General features: G+C 41.2%; 1 protein-coding gene across 1 annotated transcript; it reads left to right on the top strand.

Annotated features, from left to right (window-relative positions):
• Positions 1-9,368: 9,368 nt before the first annotated feature.
• MMGT1 (membrane magnesium transporter 1) lies at positions 9,369-21,810 on the top strand. Its single transcript, XM_005594674.5, has 4 exons — positions 9,369-9,527; positions 11,887-11,939; positions 16,123-16,226; positions 18,745-21,810. Exons 1-4 carry the CDS (start codon positions 9,449-9,451, stop codon positions 18,902-18,904), a joined length of 396 nt encoding a protein of 131 aa, XP_005594731.1. The 5' UTR covers positions 9,369-9,448; the 3' UTR covers positions 18,905-21,810.
• The last annotated feature ends 2,597 nt before the right edge of the window (positions 21,811-24,407 follow it).

Below are 24,407 nucleotides of genomic sequence, written 5' to 3'. Positions count from 1 at the left end.
GTGAAGGAGTTGGCACTGTGCTCACTTCCCATTGTTTCACATTGTTTCAAACTCACCCCTCCACCCTCCACTGAAGTTCTAACACCTTCTCCTTCCCCATGGTCGTCACTTATTGGCTTCCTGGTCACTCCTACACATTCACTGAGTACTAGGGAATCTGGTTCACAGGCTTCCTCTTTCCTCCCACCCCACTCCCCAGGCCTGACATCATCCTGAGTGACTTCACTGCTCATATAGACAACTCACCCCGAATCCAGCCTTGCTTCCTTTGTCACTGAGAAAGTCAAGGCATTCTGGAAAAATCCTACCCTGCTATCTACTTAAATATCCCAGCAGTGCCCATCCTTTCTTTCTCCTCTCAGCCACAGTGGAAGAGGTGTTTCCTTCTCCCTTAAGAAGCTAATTGGCCAGGCATGGTGGCTTATGCCTATGATCTCAGTACTTTGGGAGGCCAAGGCAGGTGCATCACTTGAGCCCAGGAGTTCAAGACCAGCCTGAGCAACATAGCGAAACCCTGTCTCTACAAAAATCACAGAAATTAGCTGGGCGTGGTGCGCGCGTGCCTGTAGCACCAGCTACTGAGGAGGTTGAGGAAGGAGGAGGGCTTGAGCCCAGGAGATGGAGGTTGTAGTGAGCTGAGATCGGGCCAGCCTGGGTGACAGAGTGAGACCCTGTCTCAAAAAAAAAAAAAAAAAAGTGAATTGATCAAACTGTACTCTGCATGTCATCACTTCCTTTCCTCTTCTTCTAAGATCTACTCCAACAATCACCGCCCCCCCACCAACCCGCCCCCGCCTCCACTATCTTCAGTGGCTCCTTCTCTATCATTTCTTTCTGCTCTCCATGAACATTTTCAGGTCTCCTCTGAGAAACACCTTTTCATCCACACCCCTCCGGCTACTGCACTATCTCTCCTTTCCTCTTCAGATATAAGCTTCTCAAAGGAGTTGTCTGCGTTCTCTGCACTCCCATCCAGGGAGTGCAGGGATAGTCCAGGGATTATCAAAAATCAGACTACAGTCTGAGGGCCAAATCCAGCCTCCTACCTCTTTTTGTATGTCTTGAAACTAAGAATGTTTTTCACATGTTTTAAGGGCTGAGAAAAAAAGAATTAAAGAATATTTTGTGACATGTGAAAGTGATGTGAAATTCAAATTTCTGTGTTCCTCAATAATGGTTTATCAGACATGGCTATGTCCATTCCTTTACTTATTGTCTATGGCTGCTTTAGCGCTACAAGGGCAGAGTTGAGCAGTTGCAAAAGAGACTGTGGACTGCAAAGTCTACATATATAGTATCTGGCCTTTTGCCAGAAAGATATGCTGACCTTTTCTTTAGTCTCTGCCAATCATTCCTCTACACTTTTATAAGAGGGGTGATTCTGGAACACAAATCCTCTAATACCCCCCGCCTTGCTTTTGGCTATGGCTCCTTAGCCTGGCACCCAATGCCCCAGACACCCTGCCTCCAGACTGCCTTTTCACCCTTATATCCTGTCCGTATTTCCCAAATATATTTTGCTTCCGCCATTCTGAACTCCTTCTAGTTCCTTGAATGCTTCATGTGGTTTCTTGCCATCTATGTGCCTTTCCATGTATTCCTTCTGCTTAGATAGTCCTCAACTTTTTCCCTCACCTAACTAAGTTCTACTTGTCTGACAAAACTCAGATTAAAGATCACCAAATTTTCCAGGATGCCCTCAGGCTGAGTTAGGAGCCTGATATGGTTAGGCTCTGTCTCCCCATCCAAATCTCATGTCGAATTGTCATCCCCACGGGTTGGGGGAGGGACCTGGTGAGAGGTGATTGGATCACGGGGACAATTTCCCCCATGCTGTTCTTGTGATAGTGAGTGCGTTCTCAGGCTCTCTGAGGGTTTAAAAGTGTGTGGCGGTTCCTCCCTCGCTCTTTGTTTCCTGCTGCCATAAGAAGACATTCCTTGCTTCCTCTTTGCCTTCCACCATGATTGCAAGTTTCCTGAGATCCCCCTCCCCAAGTCATGCTTCCTGTACAGCCTCCAGAACTGTGAGTCAATTAAACCTCTTTTCTTCATAAATTACCCAGTCCTCAGGTAGTTCGTTATAGCGGTGTGAGAATAGACTAATACAGGGCCCCTCTTCAGAAAGGGTTCCATGGCCCTCTGGGAAGATCTCTATCCTAGTAGCTCTCATGATGTATTGTCATGTTTGATTGACAAGTTCGTCATTCAACAGGTCATGAGCATCTTGAGGGCAGGAACTAGGCTTCATTTATTTCCTTACAGACAGCATCTAGCATAAGGCCTAACCAAAACAGAAACTTAATAAAACATATCTGTGCATCAATAAATGTCTCTTAGGCCAAGCATGGTGGCTCACACCTATAATCCCAGCACTTTAGGAGGCCGAGGCAGGAGGATTGTTTAAGGCCAGAAGTTTGAGACCAGCCTGGGCAACATAGTGAGAACTCATCTCTACAAAAATTTTAAAAATTAGCTAGGTATGGTGGTGTGCACCTGTGGTCCCAACTATTTCGGAAGCTGAGGTGGGAGGATTGCTTGAGCCCAGAAGTTCGAGGTTACGGTGACCTATGATCATGCCACTGCACTCCAGCCTAGACAACAGAGTGAGACCCCGACTCTAAAAATAATAAATAAATATCTCTTAAATTTAATTAAGTGCCAAAGAAATCTTCATATCTGCAGATAACATTACATTTTTCCAGGTAGAGAGATTCAATTCAAGGATAAACTGAAAAGAGAGCTTCACTCAGTGTAATACTAGATGACTGAACAGCATAGATAAGTTTAGTCAACATAGTCATTGATTCATTGGAGGTGCTTGATAAACACTGAATTGAATAATTCATGTATTGGCGGGAGGCTGAGGCAGGAGAATCACTTGAACCGGGGAGGCCAAGGTTGCAGTGAGCCGAGACTGCACCATTGCACTGCAGCCTGGGCAACAGAGTGAGACTCCGTCCTTAAAAAAAAAAAAAAAAAAAAAATCACATATTGGGGACAGGCTGAAAAACTAGGTTGATGTCATATTGTGGAAGTTCTCTATGCCACAGAAAATTTTAACTCATTCATTTTCCTGGTCAAAAACTTCCCCAATATTAATTTGGCAACAGGAAAGAGGGTGAATGAAATGTGGAGGCCGGTGCAGTGACTCATGCCTGTAATCCCAGTATTTTGGGTGGCTAAGGTGGGCAGATCACTTGAGGTCAAGAGTTCAAGACCAGCCTGGGCAACATGGTAAAACACCATCTCTACTAAAAATACAAAAATTAGCTGGGCGTGGTGGTGTGCACCTGTAATTCCAGCTACTCGGGAGGCTGAGGTGGGAGAATCGCTTGGACCTGGGAGATGGAGGTTGCAGTGAGCTGAGATCGTGCCACTGCACTCCAGCCTGGGCAACAGAGCAAGACCGCGTTTCAATAAAAAAAAAAAAGAAAGAAATGTGGAAAGATAAGTACTAGGGAGGCCAGGTAGGAGGTTAGAAAGGTCATCTTGCTGAAAAGTAGTGAGGCCTTAACTTAGCAGGTGCAGTAGGAATGTATATGGAAAGTTAGATGCAAAGAGCCAATGCAGAGGTAGGATTAACCTGTCTTGGAATTGATTGGGTGGGTGAGTGGGGAGTGCCTGAGGAAGAAGAACTGAGAGATGACTCCAAAGGTTTGAACTTGCATAACTGAAAAACAGAGGGCTGTCAGTAGCATTAATGTGGGAGTCAGAAAGTAGAGCTCAACTATAGACAGGTTGGATTTAAGGAACTGGTAGGATATCCAAGAACAGATGTCAACATAGGCACTTAGAAACTTGGCTCTGCAGTTCAGGAGTAAAGACTGGACCAGCGATGGATTTTTGAGCTATATGCATAATATTGACGCTGTGACAGCGCCAAAGAAGAGAAGGTGTAAAGAGACTTGGACTTGAGGTAGTAGTATAGAAAATGCCTATATTCGTGTGGAACAAAGAATAGGTCACAGATATACCCAGGATAAGGATGCTGAGGTTTTCAGTTTTGTTACTGAAATACCAGGAGTCCCATCTAGGCCCTGCTGCTTGCTGCACAGAAAACCAATCACTGAGACAGTGAGTACTGCCAAGGAAGAAAGCTTTAATTGGGTGCTGCAGCGGAGAAGATGGGAGCTCAGTCTCAACTCCATCTCCCTGACCGACTAAAACTAGGGGTTTACAAAGCAGGGAAGAAATGCAATAATGTACAAGAAGACAAAAAGTGGGGAGGGGAAAGGAAGCAATCATGATGAATGAGGGGTCTGGCATCTGGTGTGGTGGTATCTGCTGTGGTGGTCTGGTGAATTTCAGTTACTTGATGCTTTTTTTTGAGAGGCCTGAAGGTCCTTTCCTGAGAAAGGAACTCAGATCAAACAAATGTAAGTTTCAAGTTTTAAGACCAGAAGGGTCAATTTCTACCTTTATCAAAAAGAACAGTCTACAGGACTACTGGATCAGTTTCAGTTTATTTTCTCAACAGACCAACCCAATGTGCTCAAAGAGCAAATAAGATTTGCAGTGTCATTAGCAAGGTTATTTGATTTTTTCTTTTTCTTTTTTTTTCTTTTTCTTTTGAGATGGAATCTTGCTCTGTTGCCCAGGCTGGAGTGCGGTGGTGTGATCTTGGCTCACTGCAACCTCCACCTCCCAGGTTCAAGTGATTCTCCTGCCTCAGCCTCCCAAGTAGCTGGGATTACAGGCATGCACCACCACACCTGGCTAATTTTTGTATTTTTAGTAGAGATGGGGTTTCACCATGTTGGCTAGGCTGGTCTTGAACTCCTGACCTCAAGTGATCTGCCCGCCTCAGCCTCCCAAAGTGCTGGGATTACAAGCGTGAGCCACCGCGCCCAGCTAGGAAGGCTATTTGAAATGAATAATCATATTAACCTCATACAAGTAACCTAGGATACTTTGTGCAGATGTGGTAATGAAACCCTAAGAGAAATATTAGTAGATCTGGAAATGGTCCAGAGAAGAGCAATTAAAATAGTCAAAGGGGAGAAGCAACTGACGTTTTAGGAAAGACTAAAAAGGTAAGGAACCTCTTTAGCTTGGAAAAATAGCTAGAAGAGTCAATAGCAACAACAACAATGGCTAACATTTATTTAGTGTTTACTATGTGTAAGACTATTCTAATCACTTTGTATGTATCATCTCACTCAATCCTGATAACAACCTAGGCAGGTAAACACTATTATTATCCTCACTTCACAGATGAGAAAACTGGGGCATGGTGAAGTTAAGTAACTTCTGCGATCTCTCAGAGGTAGAAAAGGAAAAGCAAGGATTCAAACCCAATAGGATTCCAGAGCATATGCTTTTAACCACTGTAGTATAAATCATCCAGTAAATAAACAAAACTTAAAGATATGAATCATGTAACCACAGTACTGTTTACTAAGATTCAAAACTTAAAATACCAAGGTACCACTTAATGCTTCAAGACAAATACTTTTTTTATTGCTTGAATTTCTTACAGTGAGCTCATACCACTTTGGTAAAGATGAAAAAAGTAAACAGGATGCGATTTCAGTATTGAAAGTACTAGTTTACTCAGCAGGTAGTAAGCTTCTAGAATGTGTTACCCAGAGAGGTTGTACAAAATATAAATAGCTCGAAGAAACGTTTAGTGCCTACAATAGATATATACATCATAAATATCTATAATAGCCAGGAGCATATTCCTAAGGAAAGTGGAATTTTGAACCAGGTGGGAAAGGACAGAGTGTGCCAGAGAGAGGGAGAATCTGCATGGAAAATGGAGACGTGGATAAGTAGTGTGTGAAGATACTCGTGGAGCTGGGTGGCATGTAATAAAGTCAATTAGCCTGAAGACAAGTCTGGGATAGCAGTGCTTTCTCTATTCAGTGAACTACCCTGGGAAACATGATGAGTCTTCACAAATAACATCTCAGTAGGAAACGCTTTAGAGACCATTATCCCCATCTTTAATAACATCCACATCATTTATCCAAGGTACATATGGAAAATGGTTCTTTCTTTGGAAAAACAAACAGCACTTCTGGGGTCACTTAGGAATTTAAATGCACTTTCTCATGAGGTTTGACTTTTGTTCTAAAAGCTCATGACAATAGTGCTACCACTAGCTGTACCTTGCACCTTTGGGATTAACTGCAACTTAAAGAACCATGTATGAGTGAACCCAAGATACTTGTTTCAGTGATAGAGTCCTTGGTAACTGTGACTATGAATACCTTGGCTTCCCTTCAAGTTGGAATCTACAGAAAAGACAATTAAAACCTCACTCCCTGAACATAATTTAACCATGTATTACTAGAAAACGTGAAACAAGGCTAGTTTCTCTTGCACTCAATATATGGGTAAACAGGTAAAAAAGAAGAGCGTGAGAAATGCATCTTAACAGGGCAATAGAGAAAACAAAACTCAATATCTGGACATGGGTGACCTCCCCGAAGACTAGGATAAGGCATCGGTGGTTTATACAAATACCAGATTCATTATTGAATTTCCTTTTTCCTATAACCTCATCTTTTTAAAGGAAAAGAACCATAGCTCAGGTCTTACAAGAAAACTCTTAATCATTTTCTGCTTCAGATAAATTGATATTAAAATGGTTTTTTCTTTTTTCTTTTTCTTTTTTCTTTTCTTTCTTTTTTTTTTTTTTTTTTTGAGGTGGAGTTTCTCTCTTGTTGCCCAGGCTGGAGTGCAATGGTGCGATCTTGGCTCACTGCAACCTCCGCCTCGTGGGTTCAAGTGATTCTCCTGCCTCAGCCTCCTGAGTAGTTGGAATTACAGGCGCCCACCACCACGCCTGGCTAACTTTTTTGTATTTTTAATAGAGATGGGGTTTCACCATGTTGGCCAGGCTGGTCTTGAAGAAGGGGTAATTTTATAGGGGATCTGAAAAGGCTAATTTCAATTTGACTATTATCTTAGCTAAAACAAAGCTGTAAGAGTTTTTTGGTCAACTATCTTTTCTATCTTACTACCTCCCACGGGCAGAGAAGGAAGCACTTTCCTGTCAACTATAGAGAGATTATCTCCTGGTTCTTCCTGATTGTGAAGTTTATAAATAGAACTACATTTGTAAGGAATGCATTATACTGCACTTGATATCGATCAAGTATTGTGTAAAATTTTGTCTTAGAGGTGAAGAAATTGGAGAGGGCCCAGAAAAGAATAATGACCATGACTAAAGGTTTGGAAAATGAGATCCTGCACAAAAATTATATAAGTAAAGTTGAGTAAATATGATTCATCTTAGATGTCTTCTTCTTCTACTTTTTTTTTTTTTTTTGGTTAGAGAAAGCGTCTCGCTCTGTCACTCAGGCTGTAGTGCAGTGGCATAATCACGGCTCACTGCAGCCTTGAACTCCTGGGATCAAACAATCCTCCTTCCTTAGCTTCCCAAGTAGCTAGGACTACAAGCATGTGCTACTATGCCCAGCTAATGAGATGTCTTATTTGTTTTCTCTGGCTTTGAGGAAGCTCAAGCATATCAGAAAATGTTTACCATCAAAAGGTTGTCAAAATGCGAGAGTACATGCAAGTCTATAGGGATTTTTGAGCCCAATTCAAAAGATTGGAAGGACTCTCTGTAGAGATCCTTTCAAATAGGGATACTCTCCCACTTCTTTTCCACAATTCATTCATTTGTCATTCAACAAGCATTTATTGAATGCTTACCATATGACAGTCAAAGTTTTAGGTACAGAGAAATCTCTGTCCTCTCAGAGCTTACATTCCAGTGGAGAAAGACAGGCAGTAAACAGTAACACAACGAACATAATAAACAGGTAAATTATATAGTATAGTGTTAGAAAGTGATATAAAAGGTAGAACAGAATAAGGGGATCAGGAATAGGAATTTTGCACATTTAAAAGGGGTGATCAGGATTGGAGGCATCTTTGAGCAAAAGCAAATTGATGCAACTAAAACGTAGAACTCTGATTGGGTTAAAGGAAAAGAATGGTGATCATACTTTGTGTTTACCTTGTGATATGCAGTTTACAAAGCTTTGCCACTCAGTCAGGGGTCACTGGAGGAACTGGTGCAGAATTTGGAAAAAAAAGATGAATTCCATTTTGGCCATATTACGTTTGAAGTGCTACAGGAAATAAATGCCTAGCAGGTAGTCAGAAATGCAGCCCTGGAGCTAAGGAGAGATATTTGTGATAGAGATGTCGTTTTGGAATCACTGTAATACCTTTGCTGGCTGAAGCGGTGGGAATGAATGGGTGAACTCGCCAGGGGACAGCAGAGTGATGAGGTCAAGGGGAGAAGCTCACTATTAAATGTCTACATTTTAGGAGATGAAGACAAAGAAAAATGGATAGAGGAGTATACATTTTACCCGGATCAGAGTTAGAGACAAGAAGACCGCATTATTAGCATTTTAAAATTTCCTCTTTCATTTCTTCCTTAATGTAAGCTGGTTCTTTTCATGACAAAACACTCCCCCCAAGCTACACCTCTTTTTTGCGCGAATCTTCCTCCAGGACCTTAAAAGGGTTTACTGAGCACTTCCTGCGGGCCAAGTGTTTGGGGCTCTAAATCCTGGGATTTTGTCCTTGACACTGCCTCCTCGTTTTAACACCCTTGCCTCCTTCCGCAGTGCCAGTTCCCAGAGAGTTGAAGCACAGGAAAGGCCTACAGAAAACAAAAGGCACAGTTTGAAGAAAACCCAAAACCAACCAACCCACAAAACACAACTGTCCGGGGTCTGTATCCAGCACCTACCGCCTTTCCCCAACGCCCCCAGCCCCGCCCCTCGGCCCCACCTCCTCCCCGCCCCTCGGCCCCACCTCCTCCCCGCCCCTTTGACCCCTACCTCCTGCCCCAGTCCGCCCCAGCTACTCCCCGCCCCTCCGCCCACCCATCCTCCCGTAGGCCCCGCCCTCGGCCCATCCCCCTCCCCCGCCCCCCGGCCCCACCCATCCTCCCCGCAGGCCTCGCCACTTGGCTACCCCCACCCACCCACTGGCCCCGCCCCCCGGCTACACCCACCCTCCCGCAGGCCCCGCCCGTCTGCCCCACCCCGCTCCTCGCCCCCACCCGTTCTCTACGCAGGCCCCGGTCTCTCGCCCCACCCTATTCTCGCCACTAGCCCCGCCCCCCTCTCGCGGCCCGCGCTTATTTGCCGGCGCCCTTCCTCTTCGCTTCCCCATTGCTCCGGCTTTTGCCTCTTCGTTTACGACTCCATTGAGCTCCGCCCCTCCCAGAGAGGGCCTCCATAGCGCAGGTTCGTGGGTTCTCGCGGACCTTTTTCCGTGTAGCTTTCTCCTTCTTCCCGGCATTCCTGTTTCCGTTTTCTCACGGCCCTCTGCCTTTTCCACCACTGAGACACTTCGCGCTCAGGACTTCAGTGACGTCATCTTTCTGCGGCGCGCGGACACCCGCCGGTGGAAGAAGAAACAGCTCCGCCGCCCTTCTCTTCTTTTGCTGGGCTGCTGCTCCTTCGGCATCATGGCGCCGTCGCTGTGGAAGGGGCTGGTGGGCATCGGTCTCTTTGCCCTAGCCCACGCCGCCTTTTCCGCGGCGCAGCGTAAGTGCCTGGGGCACGGGGACCGCTTCGGTGTGAAACCCTAGGGGCGGTGTGTGGGCGCACTTCTAAGGGACCATCGGACCGAGTGTCCGATTAATGGTCCTTTGAGACCTTACAGTTTGGTGTGACTAAGAAAATCAGTGCAGGAGTTCCCAGTGGAAGGTTCGGAGTTTGAATTTGAAGATAGTGTGGCATCTGAAATTGGAGGAAGGTTGGAAGGAGGTGTCTGGGAGAGGATTCAGAATAGGAGTCTCCAGGAATCCAGGACAAGTGATGTCAGATCCAGCATGGGGCAGATCAGGCACAGTTGTGAGATTGAAAACTTTGGATGCTCATGATCCCACGACAACCAAATGGACAACATCTTGGGCACTCTTGGGCTGTCCAGGCAGAGACTGAGTAGTTAAGTGACCGATTGCCTCAGGGAGGCACTGTGGTACAGGAGAAAGAGCACTGGACTGGGAGTCTAAAGGGCTGGTTGTTAAAAACTTGCATTACCGCTACATCTCTGTGACCTTGGGCAAAAGATTTGTGCTATACTGCGTTATGAAATTCAGTTTTGGGTCGCTGGTTGAAATTGCGCTGTGGTTAGGTGCTAGAGATACAGTGATGCCCTGAGCCAGTTCAAAGTCTAGAGGAAAGCAACTGGATCGAGAAGTAATTACAGTAAAGTGATATGCTAAAAGTATATAAGGATGCGTGGAAGCAGGGACAGTCATATTTTGGGGGAACTGGGAGGTTAAGGAAAGTATCCTAGATCCTTTCTGCTTACAGTGTGATCAACAGACCAGCATCATGAGCATCACCTGGCAGGTAGTTAGAAGACGCTGTTCAATCAGAATCTGGGTTTTAACAGAATCAGAATTCTGTTCAATCAGAATCTGGGTTTTAATAAGATCCCCAGGTGATTTGTATGCACATTAGTTTGAGAAACACTGTCCTAGAGGAGATTAGGATGCACTGGAGTACTGTGTCGTTTTCTACAGTAAGTTTTAACTGTAGAATTATAGGATTGTAGGGCGAGAAGTGCCCTTGGAGTTTACTGAAGTCCAACCCCTTCATTTTACAGATGAGGAAATTCCTGGTTAAAGGTAGTGTTAGAAGCAGACGAGGCTTCATGCAAACTAGCAAGCTAGCTAGGAATTGAACCAGATAGGAGTTTAGTCAAAATCGATTTTTGGTATTGGTTTGATGTTTCTTTTACACTTGTCTTCATGACAGACCTATAGGTTAAAACTAAAGAAATGTCTCTAAACACATTCTTCTTTAAGAGTCAATACACATGCACTCAAAAACAGTTTATTTAGTCCAAAGTACTATTACATAGGGATTGCCCTAGGTTCATCTAGAATTAAGATTTTTGTATTTTATGTTTTGGGTGATGAGAATGCCTTGTGGATTTGCCACTGCAGTGAGACCTCTTTGTATATAATGCTCAGGGAGAGAGTAATATATACCTTTAAGACTTAAGTGTGTCATGTCAGACTGTGGCAGCAGATAGCACAATGTGGCGCTGCGGCATGCTCATCTTTGCTGTAATGAACTTTGTTGTAATAGGGCACCAGTCATTTACTGTATCTTGTTTAATCCTCACCTCACATTATTCTCATTTTACCGTTGTGGAAATTCAGGTAATGAAAAAAAATAGATACTGTATTTCTTTGATTCTAAGACACCCCCCATTTTAACACTCTGAACTTGAGATATGTATTATGATCACTGAGGGCTTCTTTAATTAAATGAAATTATAGTAAATTGAAGAGCTGGCACTGATTTAGGCTTACCAGTTTCCAAATCCTGATCCTTTTCTTTTATCCCTTGCTGTCTCCTGAGGTTAAGGCAGCAGCAGCAGAATTATAATTAACTAGTAGAGGCAGAAATTGATTTCATGGAATTCCTGTTCCACCACTGCCCCGGCGTATCCTCTCAGGAGAACCATTTCCATACCAGTATTATTTTGTCCATACAGTGGTGGTGCTATTTCAGAGTTGAGATTTTCTGTAGACTTTACTTTTTAAATAATTGTGATTTCTTTGACGAGTTAGTGTAACAGTTTTTAGAAGTTTCTAGTATTTCTATAATAATGAAAGAAAAATTATACTGAGGTATTTCTGCCTCATACTTGCTCACTTGTCACTCTTACCCATTTTATAAGGTGACAAAGCAGGTCATGATGAAAATAAAATAGTTGACTAAGATAGGCTGACTGCCTTAGAAGATAGAAGGTTTTGAGGAATCCAGGATTAGCATTACTTTATGTAGCATATAAGTTAGCCACTTCTTTGGTATATTGATTTGCTTCATTTTAAGAAAGAAAAATGAGCTACAATTTCCTTAATGGTATGCTTCTGGTTTATAGATCGTTCTTATATGCGATTAACAGAAAAAGAAGATGAATCACTGCCAATAGACGTAAGTTGGTCATTTATATTCCATTACATGTATGTTTAAAATTAGCCACATAGCTCATAATAATTTTTTTTACTGGTTTTTATACTCTTAAAATTTTCCAGACATGAAATAACATCTGATCTCCACTTTTTTTTTTTTTTTGAGATGGAGTCTCACTCTGTTGCCCAGGCTGGAGTGCAGTGGTGTGATCTTGGCTCACTGCACACTCTACCTCCCAGGTTCACGCCATTTTCCTGCCACAGCCTCCTGAGTAGCTGGGACTACAGGCGCCCGCCACTGTGCCTGGCTAATTTTTTGTATTTTTAGTAGAGACGGGGTTTCACCGTGTTAGCCAGGATGGTCTCGATCTCCTGACCTTGCGATCTGCCTGCCTCGGCCTCCCAAAGTGCTGGGATTACAGGCATGAACCACCACGCCCGGCCTCTGATCTCCACTTTTCATCACTCACAAAGCTCAAAGATTTGGAAAGCTTTCTCTATTTGGTTTCCAGAGCTGTAGTCAAAATAGTCTTTCTAGAAGATGCTCTGTCCATAGTATGGGATGGACTTAAAAAGTTGATTATTTAGCTTTATTGCTTAGAAAAGTTCTTTTTTATGTAAAGGAAATAAAGCCAACAATACATTGTTTAGGGACATACATAGGTGGTAAAATGAAAGTGGTTTTTTTTTTTTTTTCTTTTTTTGAGACAGTGTTTTGCTCTTGTTGCCCAGGCCGGAGTGCAGTGACGTGATCTGGGCTCATTGCAACCTCTGCCTCCCAGGTTCAAGCAATTCTCCTGCCTCAGCCTCCCAAGTTGCTGGGATTACAGGCACCCACCACCATGCCCGGCTAATTTTTTTATATTTTTAGTAGAGACAGGGTTTCTCCATGTTGGCCAGGCTAGTCTTGAACTCCTGACCTCAGGTGATCCACCCCCCCTCAGCCTCCCAAAGTGCTGGGATTACAGGTGTGAGCCACAGCGCCCGGCCAGGAAAGTGTTTTTTAAACTAAAATGGTAAGTATTCCAGCATCACTCACAATTTTTATCTTTACTAGACTTGAAATTACACAAGTAGTAAGTTCTTTGTAACAGAGTCAAACAGTAAAAACTAAAACTGACCCTACACTATTATCAGAACACCCAACAACAGAAAAACTGACCCCATTCCTTGGCAGTTCCACTTCTACTCCCAACAGTTTGGAGTATAGCAGTAGTTCAGTCTTGTTCCTATACACAAACATTATGTATGTGTAGTTTTACCTAATCCAAACACATATTATTTTTTCTTTAAACAGTTATACATGTGTATATATGCATAGTTTTATAATTAACTTTTTTATTACATTACAACTTCAGTCTTATTTTCATGACAGATCATGTAGATTCTCGTTAAAAGTGCCTGTGACTGCATTGTATAAAACAAGCCTTCTGGGCCGGGCGCGATGGCTCAAGCCTGTAATCCCAGCACTTTGGGAGGCCGAGGCGGGTGGATCACGAGGTCAGGAGATCGAGACTATCCTGGCTAACATGGTGAAACCCCGTCTCTACTAAAAATACAAAAAAAAACTAGCCGGGCGTGGTGGCGGGCGCCTGTAGTCTCAGCTACTTGGGAGGCTGAGGCGGGAGAATGGCGTGAACCCGGGAGGCGGAGCTTGCAGTGAGCCGAGATCACACCACTGCACTCCAGCCTGGGAGACACAGCGAGACTCCGTCTCAAAAAAAAAAAAAACAAAAAAAAAACAAGCCTTCTGGCCAGGCATGGTGGCTCACGCCTGTAATCCCAGCACTTTGGGAGGCCGAGGCAGGCAGATCACGAGGTTAGGAGATCAAGGCCATCCTGGCTAACACGGTGAAACCCCGTCTCTACTAAAAACACAAAAAATTAGCTGGGTGTGGTGGTGGGTGCCTGTAATCCCAGATACTCAGGAGACTGAGGCAGGAGTATCATTTGAACCCGGGAGGCAGAGGTTGCAGTGAGCCAAGATCATGCCACTGCACTCCAACCTGGGCGACAGAGTGAGACTCCATCTCAAAAACAAAAACAAAAGCCAAGTGTTCTTAGTAGACTGGTGGTGGGAATGTAAATTGGTATCGTATATGATGTTAGATTTTAATTTAAACAGGAAAATAGATTGTGGCTAATTTTGACTTTGTCTGTAATTAAAGATATGATTGATGAGGCTATTAACTCCTCCTATCACCTTTTTTTTTTTTTTTTTTTTTTTTTTTTTTTTTTTTTTTTTGAGACGGAGTCTCGCTTTGTCGCCCAGGCTGGAGTGCAGTGGCCGGATCTCAGCTCACTGCAAGCTCCGCCTCCCGGGTTTACGCCATTCTCCTGCCTCAGCCTCCCGAGTAGCTGGGACTACAGGCGCCCACCACCTCGCCCGGCTAGTTTTTTGTATTTTTAGTAGAGACGGGGTTTCACCATATTAGCCAGGATGGTCTCGATCTCCTGACCTCGTGATCCGCCCGTCTCGGCCTCCCAAAGTGCTGGGATTACAGGCTTGAGCCACCGCGCCCGGCTTTTTTTTTTTTTTTTTTTTTTTTGTGGTGGATACACACACACACATTTATGTCTATTTTAAATAACTTTTTTCTATAATCTGAACATGCCTGTAATCCCATGTTGGTTAAAACATTCCACGCTTTTGCTTGCTCAACCTCTTTGGAAAGCAGTTGGTATTACCCAATAAAATTGAACGTGTGCATACTCTACACTCAGTATTTCCATGTGTGAACTGAGAGACATGCATATGAATATTCATGTTGATTGTGAAAGTAACAGGAAACAACCCACATATCCAACAGCAACAGCAGAATGGATAAATGGTGGTATTTTTCATATCATGAAATACAAAGCACAGCGAAAACTGGCCAAGCGCGGGGGCTCATGCGTGTAATCCCAGCAATTTGGGAGGCTGAGACGGGCGGATCACCTGAGGTCAGAGTTTGAAACCAGCCTGGCCAACATGGTGAAACCCCATCTCTACTAAAAATGCAAAAATTGGCCGGGTGCAGTGGCGGGCACCTGTAATCCTAGCTACTTGGGGGGCTGAGGCATGAGAATCGCTTGAACCTGGGAGGCCGAGGTTGCAGTGAGCTGAGATTGCACCACTGCACTACAGCCTGGGTGACAGAGCAAGATTCCATCTCAGAAAAAGAAAAATAAAACACACACACACACACACACACACACACACACACACACACACACACAATGACGTAATGTTGACCGAGGAAAGCTAGACACAAAAGAATACATTTGAGTCCATTTAAATAAAGTTCAGTATGGGCAAAAGTAAGGCATATATGTTTTAGAGATTCATATATATTTAATAGCTGGTAAAATTATCAAGAAAAGCAAGAAACTGAGTAATATACAATTCAGGACAATAGTTAACTTTGAGAGGGAAGGTAAAGGATATCATCTGAGAGGGACATGTGGGATTTGAAAGGTACTAGGAATGATCTATGTCTTAAACTGGGTGGTGGGTACATGTTCTTTTAATTGCTTTATACTGTGTACATACGCTTTCTGCACTCTATGATATGTAACAATAATACTGGCTGGGCATGGTGGCTCACGCCTGTAATCCCAGCACTTTGGGAAGCCGTGGCGAGCAGATCATCTGAGGTCGGGAGTTCAAGACCAGCCTGACCAACATGGAGAAACCCCGTCTCTACTAAAAATACAAAATTAGCCGGGCATGGTGGCGCATGCCAGTAATCTATTCAAGAGGCTGAGACAGTAGAATTGCTTGAACCTGGGAGGTGGAGTTTGCAGTGAGCCGAGATAGCATCATTGCACTCCAGCCTGGATAACAAGAGGGAAACTCCGTCTCAAAAACAAAAAGCGAAAAACAAAAACAATAATACCTTAAAAATTCTTAGTTGCTCTTGGAAGCAGGTAATATTTGATCATTGAGTTCTAAGTGGCTCAGTACCATTCAGTACTCAGTGATTTTGCTTATTTGAACATGTCACTAGATTTATTTATTGAAGCATCAGAGGTATTTTTGCAGCCAAGCCACAGAATTTATAGATTGTATTGCATCTGAATCCCAATCATTTCAAGTGAGCATTGTCTCCCTGATGGTGGCCCTGAGAGGACTACCTGTTAGAGGCGATAAAGAGGTAGAGAGGAAATTGTAAATGTATAATAATGTTTGTGTTATTTAGTAATCTCAATCTTTATACTCACAGATAGTGCTTCAGACACTTCTGGCCTTTGCGGTTACCTGTTATGGTATAGTTCATATTGCAGGGGAATTTAAAGACATGGATGCCACTTCAGAACTGAAAAATAAGTAAGTCTTTCTCTTTTCATAGGCATCGCATTTCATAGAGGTTTGCTGTATTCACATAATTTTTAAAAGTACGTTTTCTGGTACATAAAAGTTGGTTTTGTTTCTACATTTTGATTATGTAGTTTGTGTGAATAATGAGGTAAAAACATTGAGGCGGTATTTGATACTGTAAGAAAAATGGAAGATGAATGCCATATTATTCACAGTAGAATCAAAAAAATACGTTGCTTAAAATTATTGGTTGGTTGTATGGACAGATGGATGAAAATATATAGAAAAATAATGCCTCAGAATTTTTAACCTTCCTCCCTTCCTTCCCCCCTCCCTTCTTTCCCCCCCTCCCTTCCTTCCCCCCTCCCTTCCTCTCTCCTTCCATCCCTCTCTTCCTACCATCCTCTTTCTATCCTCTTGTCTCAGCTTAGTCTTTGGGAGAATAAGTGGTTTTCGGTTTCCTCTCTCACTTGAACCTAGTCTGTGAGATAAGCTCTGCTTCCAGGCCCTTTTCTACTACTGGATTAAAAGTATATTTGTTATTCTGCTTTCCTTTTTTTCTCCTGGAATACTTCTAAGCTATTTTCATGAACGGTGTTTGCTTTTATTTTTCATATCTTTACTTTCCTAAAATCACCCTTTAGGTTTGTTCGATTCTATCTCTGGACTTTACTCACCTCCTTGATCCTGGACATGATACCCCTTTACAATATTTTCTTAGAAGGAGTCACAGTAAACATTTATGTGTTAGAGGAAAGTCATATCCCCCTTTTACTTTTAGTTCATTATGTACATTTTATTATTTATTTTTATTTATTTATGGGGACAGAGTCTCTATCAACCAGGCTGGAGTGCAGTGGCATGATCTTGGCTCACTGCAACCTCTGCCTCCTAAGTTCAAGTGATTCTCCTGCCTCCGCCTGCTGAGTAGCTGGGATTACAGGCACCTACCACCACACCCGACTAATTTTTGTATTTTTAGTAGAGACGGGGTTTCACCATGTTGGCCAGGATGGTCTCGAACTCCTGACCTCAAGTGATCCACCTGCCTTGGGTTCCCAAAGTTCTGGCATTACAGGTGTGAGCCACCGTGCCCCGCCCAATATGTACATTTTAAGGAGTTACATATCAGGCCTCCTTTTTTGTATGGGGGTATGCTTGGATGTTTAGGTGGGCTGACTTGAGATTTGAGTTCTTATCAAAGGAAGAGTTCTCCTATCCTTTCCAGGAAAATAATGTTGAAAAACAAAAACCGTAAAGGCCGCAGACCAAAGTATTTGAACTCTTTTAGACGACATGTCTCTCCCTGGAAGAGTAGAAAGGATACTTTACTGTCATCACTGCTTGCTCTTACAAAGAGTCTACCAAGAATCACAGGCAAGGGGCCAGGAAAGAAAGAAGTAAAACAATGTCATTAAGTAGGTGGTGGAAAAAATATGTGTTTGGACAATAGTAGGTACAGAGGGCCAAAAGGAATTTTTTGTTGTACTTGAAAGATTCTTGGAAAACAGATCTGTGAAACGATCATATGGCTTGAATAATGAGGGCCAAATGAGAATAATCAAAGCTGTAATCTATGTGCTGCTTTTTTAAAAAGACTGTTCGGCATGGGTTACTGTTAGATTTACAGGGGAGATTAATAGTTGAGCTAGTATTTGTGTTGTTATTCATAGGCATTCTGGAAGGAATGGCTGAATTTAAAAAATGTATTAGAAGCCGGGCATGGTGGCTCACACCTGTAATCTCAGCTCTTTGAGAGGCTGAGGTGGGAGAATTGCTTGAGCCCAGGAGTCTGAGACCACCTGGGCAACATTGGGAGACCCTGTCTCTACAAAAAATAATAATAAAAAAATAGCCATGCCGGGCGCGGTGGCTCAAGCCAGCACTTTGGGAGGCCGAGACGGGCGGATCACGAGGTCAGGAGATCGAGACCATCCTGGCTAACACGGTGAAACCCCGTCTCTACTAAAAAACTACAAAAAACTAGCCGGGCGAGGTGGCGGGCGCCTGTAGTCCCAGCTACTCGGGAGGCTGAGGCAGGAGAATGGCGTGAACCCGGGAGGCGGAGCTTGCAGTGAGCTGAGATCCGGCCACTGCACTCCAGCCTGAGCGACAGAGCGAGACTCCGTCTCAAAAAAAAAAAATAGCCATGTGTGGTGGTGTGCAGCTGTAGTGCCAGCACTTGGGGGGGCTGAGATGAGAGGGTCGCTTGAGTCCAGGAGTTTGAGGCTGCAGTGAGCTATGATTGCGCTATTGCACTCCAGCCTGGGCAACAGAATGAGACCCTATCTCTATTTTTTTAAAAAAGAAGAAATTTGAGAGCTTTATGCTGCTTTTTCAGGTTTCTTATTTTCTTTATATAGGAAAAGAGATACAGTATGATTATTATTTACAGTCTGATTTCATGTGTTAATAGTTGTTAAAAAATATAACCCATAGTAAATTGATAATTCATTAGAAGCCTACTTATTTTCAAGTAGGGTTTTATAAAGGTTTATCTAAAATTGATGCTTTTTTTTCTTTTAAGGACATTTGATACGTTAAGGAATCACCCATCCTTTTATGTATTTAATCATCGTGGTCGAGTACTTTTCCGGCCTTCGGATACAACAAATTCTTCAAACCAAGATGCATTGTCCTCTAACACATCATTGAAGTTACGAAAACTCGAATCGCTGCGTCGTTAAGATTTTTACAAATTATAATAATAGGACAGGACACAGAGCTGGAATATTGGAGTTTGGGGTATAAAACACTCCTCCCTGCCCCCCATTAGTATTTATATTGATCTTTCAGACCTACTTTAGAAAAAACCATGGCCCTCATTTATATACTGTTAATCCAATCATTAATGCAGTGTAAGTTATATGTGAAATAAGTCTTTGGTATTTCATATAGGAATGTTTTTTTCTTTTAAATCAAATCCACATCTTTTGTAAAAGCCACTGTTTTGAACACATTTCCTTGAAAAATGTTGGTGGTTTTTGTGATTATTTATTTTTTTAGATTTCTTTTGCACTACAGTTTTTGGAATCCTTTTGGAAATACTGTGTGACTGCTGCATTTTGCAGCATGAATTATGGTAAAATGGTCTTCAATTCTTAACAAATGGACTTCCCTAATGAGACCAAAATGGTGATTTAACAGTTTTTCTTGTGTCCTCTAAAAAGTGGCTCTGCTTCAGAAGTACTTGCCAGTTTTTAATTTATTTGTGACTTTTCACCCTACCCTGCTCCCATATACCTTCTACCATCGGCTGTCTTGTTTCATCATTTCTCTGAGATTCTGTGTGCAGTGAGCAATTTTTGTGTCAGAAATTCTTTGTCAGAACAAATATATTTAACAAGCTCAACTTGCTGTAAAGCTACTTGTGTTCTCTTAATTTGTCTGTAAAAATTTCCCTAATTGATTATATAGTGTAAGAATAGTTGAAGACTAGTTGAAGACCTTTTGTGATTTCATTATCTTGCCTATGCAGAAGAAAAATCGTTGAGGAAAATTGTCATTAGCCAGTTTAACTGATTCAAACTCTTGTTTATTTCATACTAAACTAGTGAATAAGTGAAATAAAGGAAACTCGTCATTAATCTAAAGACAGAGTTCAAAGGAATAGGGCCAAATATATTCTCAATATTTGGAACTAATGTTTTTAAGGTTTTTAGAAAAATCAGGTCATTTAAGAAATCGTTTTGTAGTTTCTGATTTATAGAGGCTTCAAGTTTTCCATCTTCACTGTATGTTGCTGAAAGTGAGGATGAGGATACACAGTTGATATTTTTAGAAACAGTAATTTTACTTTTAAGGAAATTGGCTAGCTCTTTGAGCTAGAGAGCTGTAGGAAGCTCAACATTCTTTGTAGAGAACGTTGCTTTTGTTGGATTGTACAAGTATAAAAACATTGCTTTTGTTGAATTGTATAGGTGTAAAGGGAATAACTGTATGCAGGTTTGAAAAGGAAATGTGCTTTAGGCACGAGTCATAAGATGCCATTGTACTTGTAGGCATTTTATTTTCCATTAGAAATGAACATCAGCTCTTCTCTTCTGAGTGGTAACACATAGCCCCAAAGCACGAGATTATTTTTTCATTGGGTTTTTATTGCTGTTGTTTAGTTTTGGTTTGTTAACGCCAACCCAGTTTGTCTGTGGAACACTGACTCTGCTCTCTAATGAGAACAAAGTTAGAAATCTGCTGATAACCTAAAATAATTTAGAAATGAATTAAAAATGTGAAGTCAGGGGTTAAAGTGATGATGATAAAATAGCATGCAAGAAACAAGCTCCTTCCATCAGACTTGGCTACTGTTTTCTTCTAGTATGATTTGGTTTGGAAGAGCCTCTTATTTCCTTCTCTTTGAGGTATGTCTTCCTTTCTTAATGTGTTTGTAACATTATTGAGATATAATTCACATACCTTACAATTCACCCATTTTAAGGGTACAATTCATTGGTTTTTAGTGTATTCACAAAGTGGTGTAACTGTGACCACAGTCAATTTTAGAACATTTTGTTACCCCAAAAAGAAACCCTGTACCCTTGAGCAGTCACCTCTCATTTTCTCCCAGTGTCCACCCACCCCCAGCCCCTGGCGACCACTAATCTATATCTCTCTCTGTAGATTTGCCTATTCTGATCGTTTCATATAAATGGAATTCTACAATATTTGGTCTTTTGGGACTGGATTCCCAAATGTCGTTTTCTATTTGGAGTGAGAAAATTCTTCTCATCTTGAGAACTCTTACTGCTGTGAAAGGGAGTGGTTGGTAAAATCAATAGATTTCAGGCAGGAGGGCCAGATACCTAACGGGTTTTTCTCCGTGAATCTTACACCGAATAGTTTTTCCTCATAACCAAGCATTTATGATGTATTACTACTTAAAATACTGTGGCTAGTCTCTAGAATGGATGTTGAAATCTTTGCCTCCTCAGTCGGGAAGAGTCCTGCTAAAAGTCAGGCCAAATGACTTGGCAAATAATTGACAAAGTGTTTTTCAGGTGTGTCTATCTTTGCTAGCGGCTTGTATACCTCAGGCCAGGTGAGCTCCCCAAATTTCTTTTTTCATTTACTCCAGTGAGTTTCTGCTGTCTCTTCAAGTATATACCATAGGACTTAAAGGTGATTTGGATGCGTTGTAACACTGCTAAATGTACTAAGTACAGAATTTTATTTACAGTACTATGAGACAGTCAGTTATTGCCTAGGGTAGTTCAAAAATATGATGTCAGTTAGTTAAGCTTTTATTTGACTGATGTCAGTGATATTCAGAAGTGTGTACCAATCAAGGCTCTTTAAAATACAGAACGACTCAATAACCAGGGAACCAGCCAAATACTGTGCAGCCGCAGAATATGCATATCAATGAATTGGAGACGATTATTCTCTGTAACTCCCTAATGATTGTTTTCTAAGCATTGTGGCTTCTCAGTGGCTTGACAGCATCTTCCTGGTTGTATGTGGCCTGTTTACATGAAGTATTGAGTAATGTTTGTTGTGAGCATCAATGCCTGTAACACCAAACTTAACACATGTTTTTGGGATATGTTTCCAATCTTTAAATGACCTTGCCCTGTCCAATAAATGAATGATTGTCTCACCCTGTTTTTGGTAGTGTTTTTTGGGTTTTTTTTTTTTTTTTGGACTTTTAATCTCGTTTCTTCTACTTTTCTGTCCCCAGAAAAATGTAAGAGCTAATTTTATGACTGTATTTTTCTACTGTGATGCTGTTTTACTAAATTCAATGGATAATTTAATTGTACATGTAAAATCTTACTGCAGTTTTATGTTTTTAATAGTCAAAATAGAATATATAATCTTGATGATGTTTATAAATCATCAAATGCCCTTTGGGGTGTAAAAATGGGTTCTTGAGCAGCAATGTCTAATGATTCCATCACAAATTTGTTATAAAGTCAAACTCCCATTAAAAATGTCACTTTATACTTAATAGGAAATTGTTATGATTAAAGCATCAAGGGAGCAAATATAAAGTTTAATGAAAATCCAAGGGGAAGTTCTAAATTGCAAAAGTTGGCACTTATCTACAGTATTTTGAAAAATAACACCACCGGTATTCAAACCTACCTAGGAATATCTCAAAATAACCTGCTAATCAAGTGTTCTTAGAAAGGGGAGTAGGGGCAAGAAAGAGAATATATGCACATGGCAAAAAGATCTGATGGTACAGAAAGATATAAAATCTTGGCCCCTTCCCTCTTACCCTAATACTTCTCTCCAAAAGTAACCAGTTTCAAGTGTCTCATATGTTCTCACAGGAAAACAATTTTTTATTTTTTATCAGCAAATTTGTAGTTTAAAAAATTTCACATTAATGGAATCAGACTATATATACTCTTCTGTACCTTGCTTTTTTTTTTTTTTTGCTACCTGTGTGTTATGAGATCTTTCTGTATCAGTATATATAGAAATACTTCATTATTTTTAGTGGCTGTGTGGTATTCTAATGTTTGAATGTATTACAAATGTTTAAACATTGATAGGCTCTTTAGGTTGTTTCCAATATTTTATTAAATCACATTGTGGTGAATATACTTGTACATATAATGAATTTATATTCTACAGGGTTCCTAGCAATAGAGTTGCTGGATCAGAGGGCATTTTTTATTTTCAGTTCAGTAGTTACTGCCAAATTGTCCTCTAGAAATCTTTACCCAGTATGCTTCCACATATAATGTATGAGAATGATTATTTACCAAACCATGCCAATACTGGGTACTAAACTTTTGAATTCTGATCACGTGAAAGTGAATAAATGGTATCTTGCATTTTAATGAAGTTCTAATGCATTTTAATGAAGGTCTAATATATTTTAATGAAGGAGATGGAACACATTTTCCTGTTTATTGATTACTGAGATTTCCTGTGAAATGTGTAGTCATGTTCTGTTTTCTATTAGGTGATATGTGTTTTATTGATTTGTATGAGTTTTTTGTAAGCTAAGAAAATTGGTCCATTGTCATGTTTAATAATATTTTGCTAAGTTTTATTTATGTAGTTAAACTTAAGTCTTTACGGCTTCTGAGATTTTTGCCTTGCTTAGAAAGGCCACCTTTGCATTTAAGAATAAATTTAATGTATTTTTCCAATACTTTAAAGGTTTTTTTTCCAACTTTTAAATATTTGATTCATTTGGAATTTATCTAGGTAGTAGGAGTGAGGAGAGAATTCAACATTTTTCTCTCGAATAGCAATCTATTCTAACTCCATTTATTAACTTTTTCCACACTGATTAGAAAAACCATCATCCTCATTCATACATCAAATTTCCATATGTTTGGTTAGATATGCTTCTGGGCTCTGTAGTCTGTTGCAAAAAATACCAGTCTTTTAATTATTTTCAATTGTTACACATTTTCTGTTACACATTTTCATCTTGGGTATTGCTAATCCATACCTCATTCTTTAGGATTTTTTTCTAGTTATTCTTGCATTTTTTTTTTAGATAAGCTTTCGTATCATTTTGTCCAAATCTAAAATCATATTGATATTTTCCCTGAAATTTTATTTTAAAAAATTTCAAATCTACAGAAAATATGAAAGAATAGTAGGGTGGACATTTAGGCTCACCATTTTTAACATTTTACCACTGTTGCTTTTCCTCTCTCCAAATGTGCTTTTCTTCCCCTCCTGATTCATTCGAGCTAAGTTGCAGACTTCATCACACTTCAGGACATCACTAAATATGTCAGCATGCCTTTCCTGCAAGAGTGAGGAGATTCTCCCATTTAACCACAGTTCTATTATCACAAGTAAAAAATGGATCAACCACCCAACATTTCATATTCCTATTTCCCCATGTATCCCCCAAATAGCTTTTATTGCTGTCCCCACCAAAGTTCACAAATTACATTATTAGTGTGTCTCCATAGTCTCTTTTCAAGTCTACCTCTTTTTTAAACTGGTATTTTCTAGACAAACTTTATTTTTTAGAACTGTTTTAGATTTATGGAGAAAATGGGAAGAGAGTACAGTGAATTCCCACGTACCCTACACTCAATTTCCTCTATTAACATGTTAGCATGAGGCATTTGACACAATGAGCCAATGTCAATACATTACTATTATTATTACTGGAGTGCAATGGTGTGATCTTGGCCCACTGCAACCTCTGCCTCCCAGGTTCAAGTGATTTTTCTGCCTCAGCCTCTTGAGTAGCTGGGAATACAGGCATGC

Source organism: Macaca fascicularis, chromosome X, assembly GCF_037993035.2.
Source record: "Macaca fascicularis isolate 582-1 chromosome X, T2T-MFA8v1.1".
NCBI classification, from domain to species: domain Eukaryota; kingdom Metazoa; phylum Chordata; class Mammalia; order Primates; family Cercopithecidae; genus Macaca; species Macaca fascicularis.
Note: the sequence above shows the minus strand (reverse complement) of the source record. Positions and strands in the feature narration are given on the sequence as shown.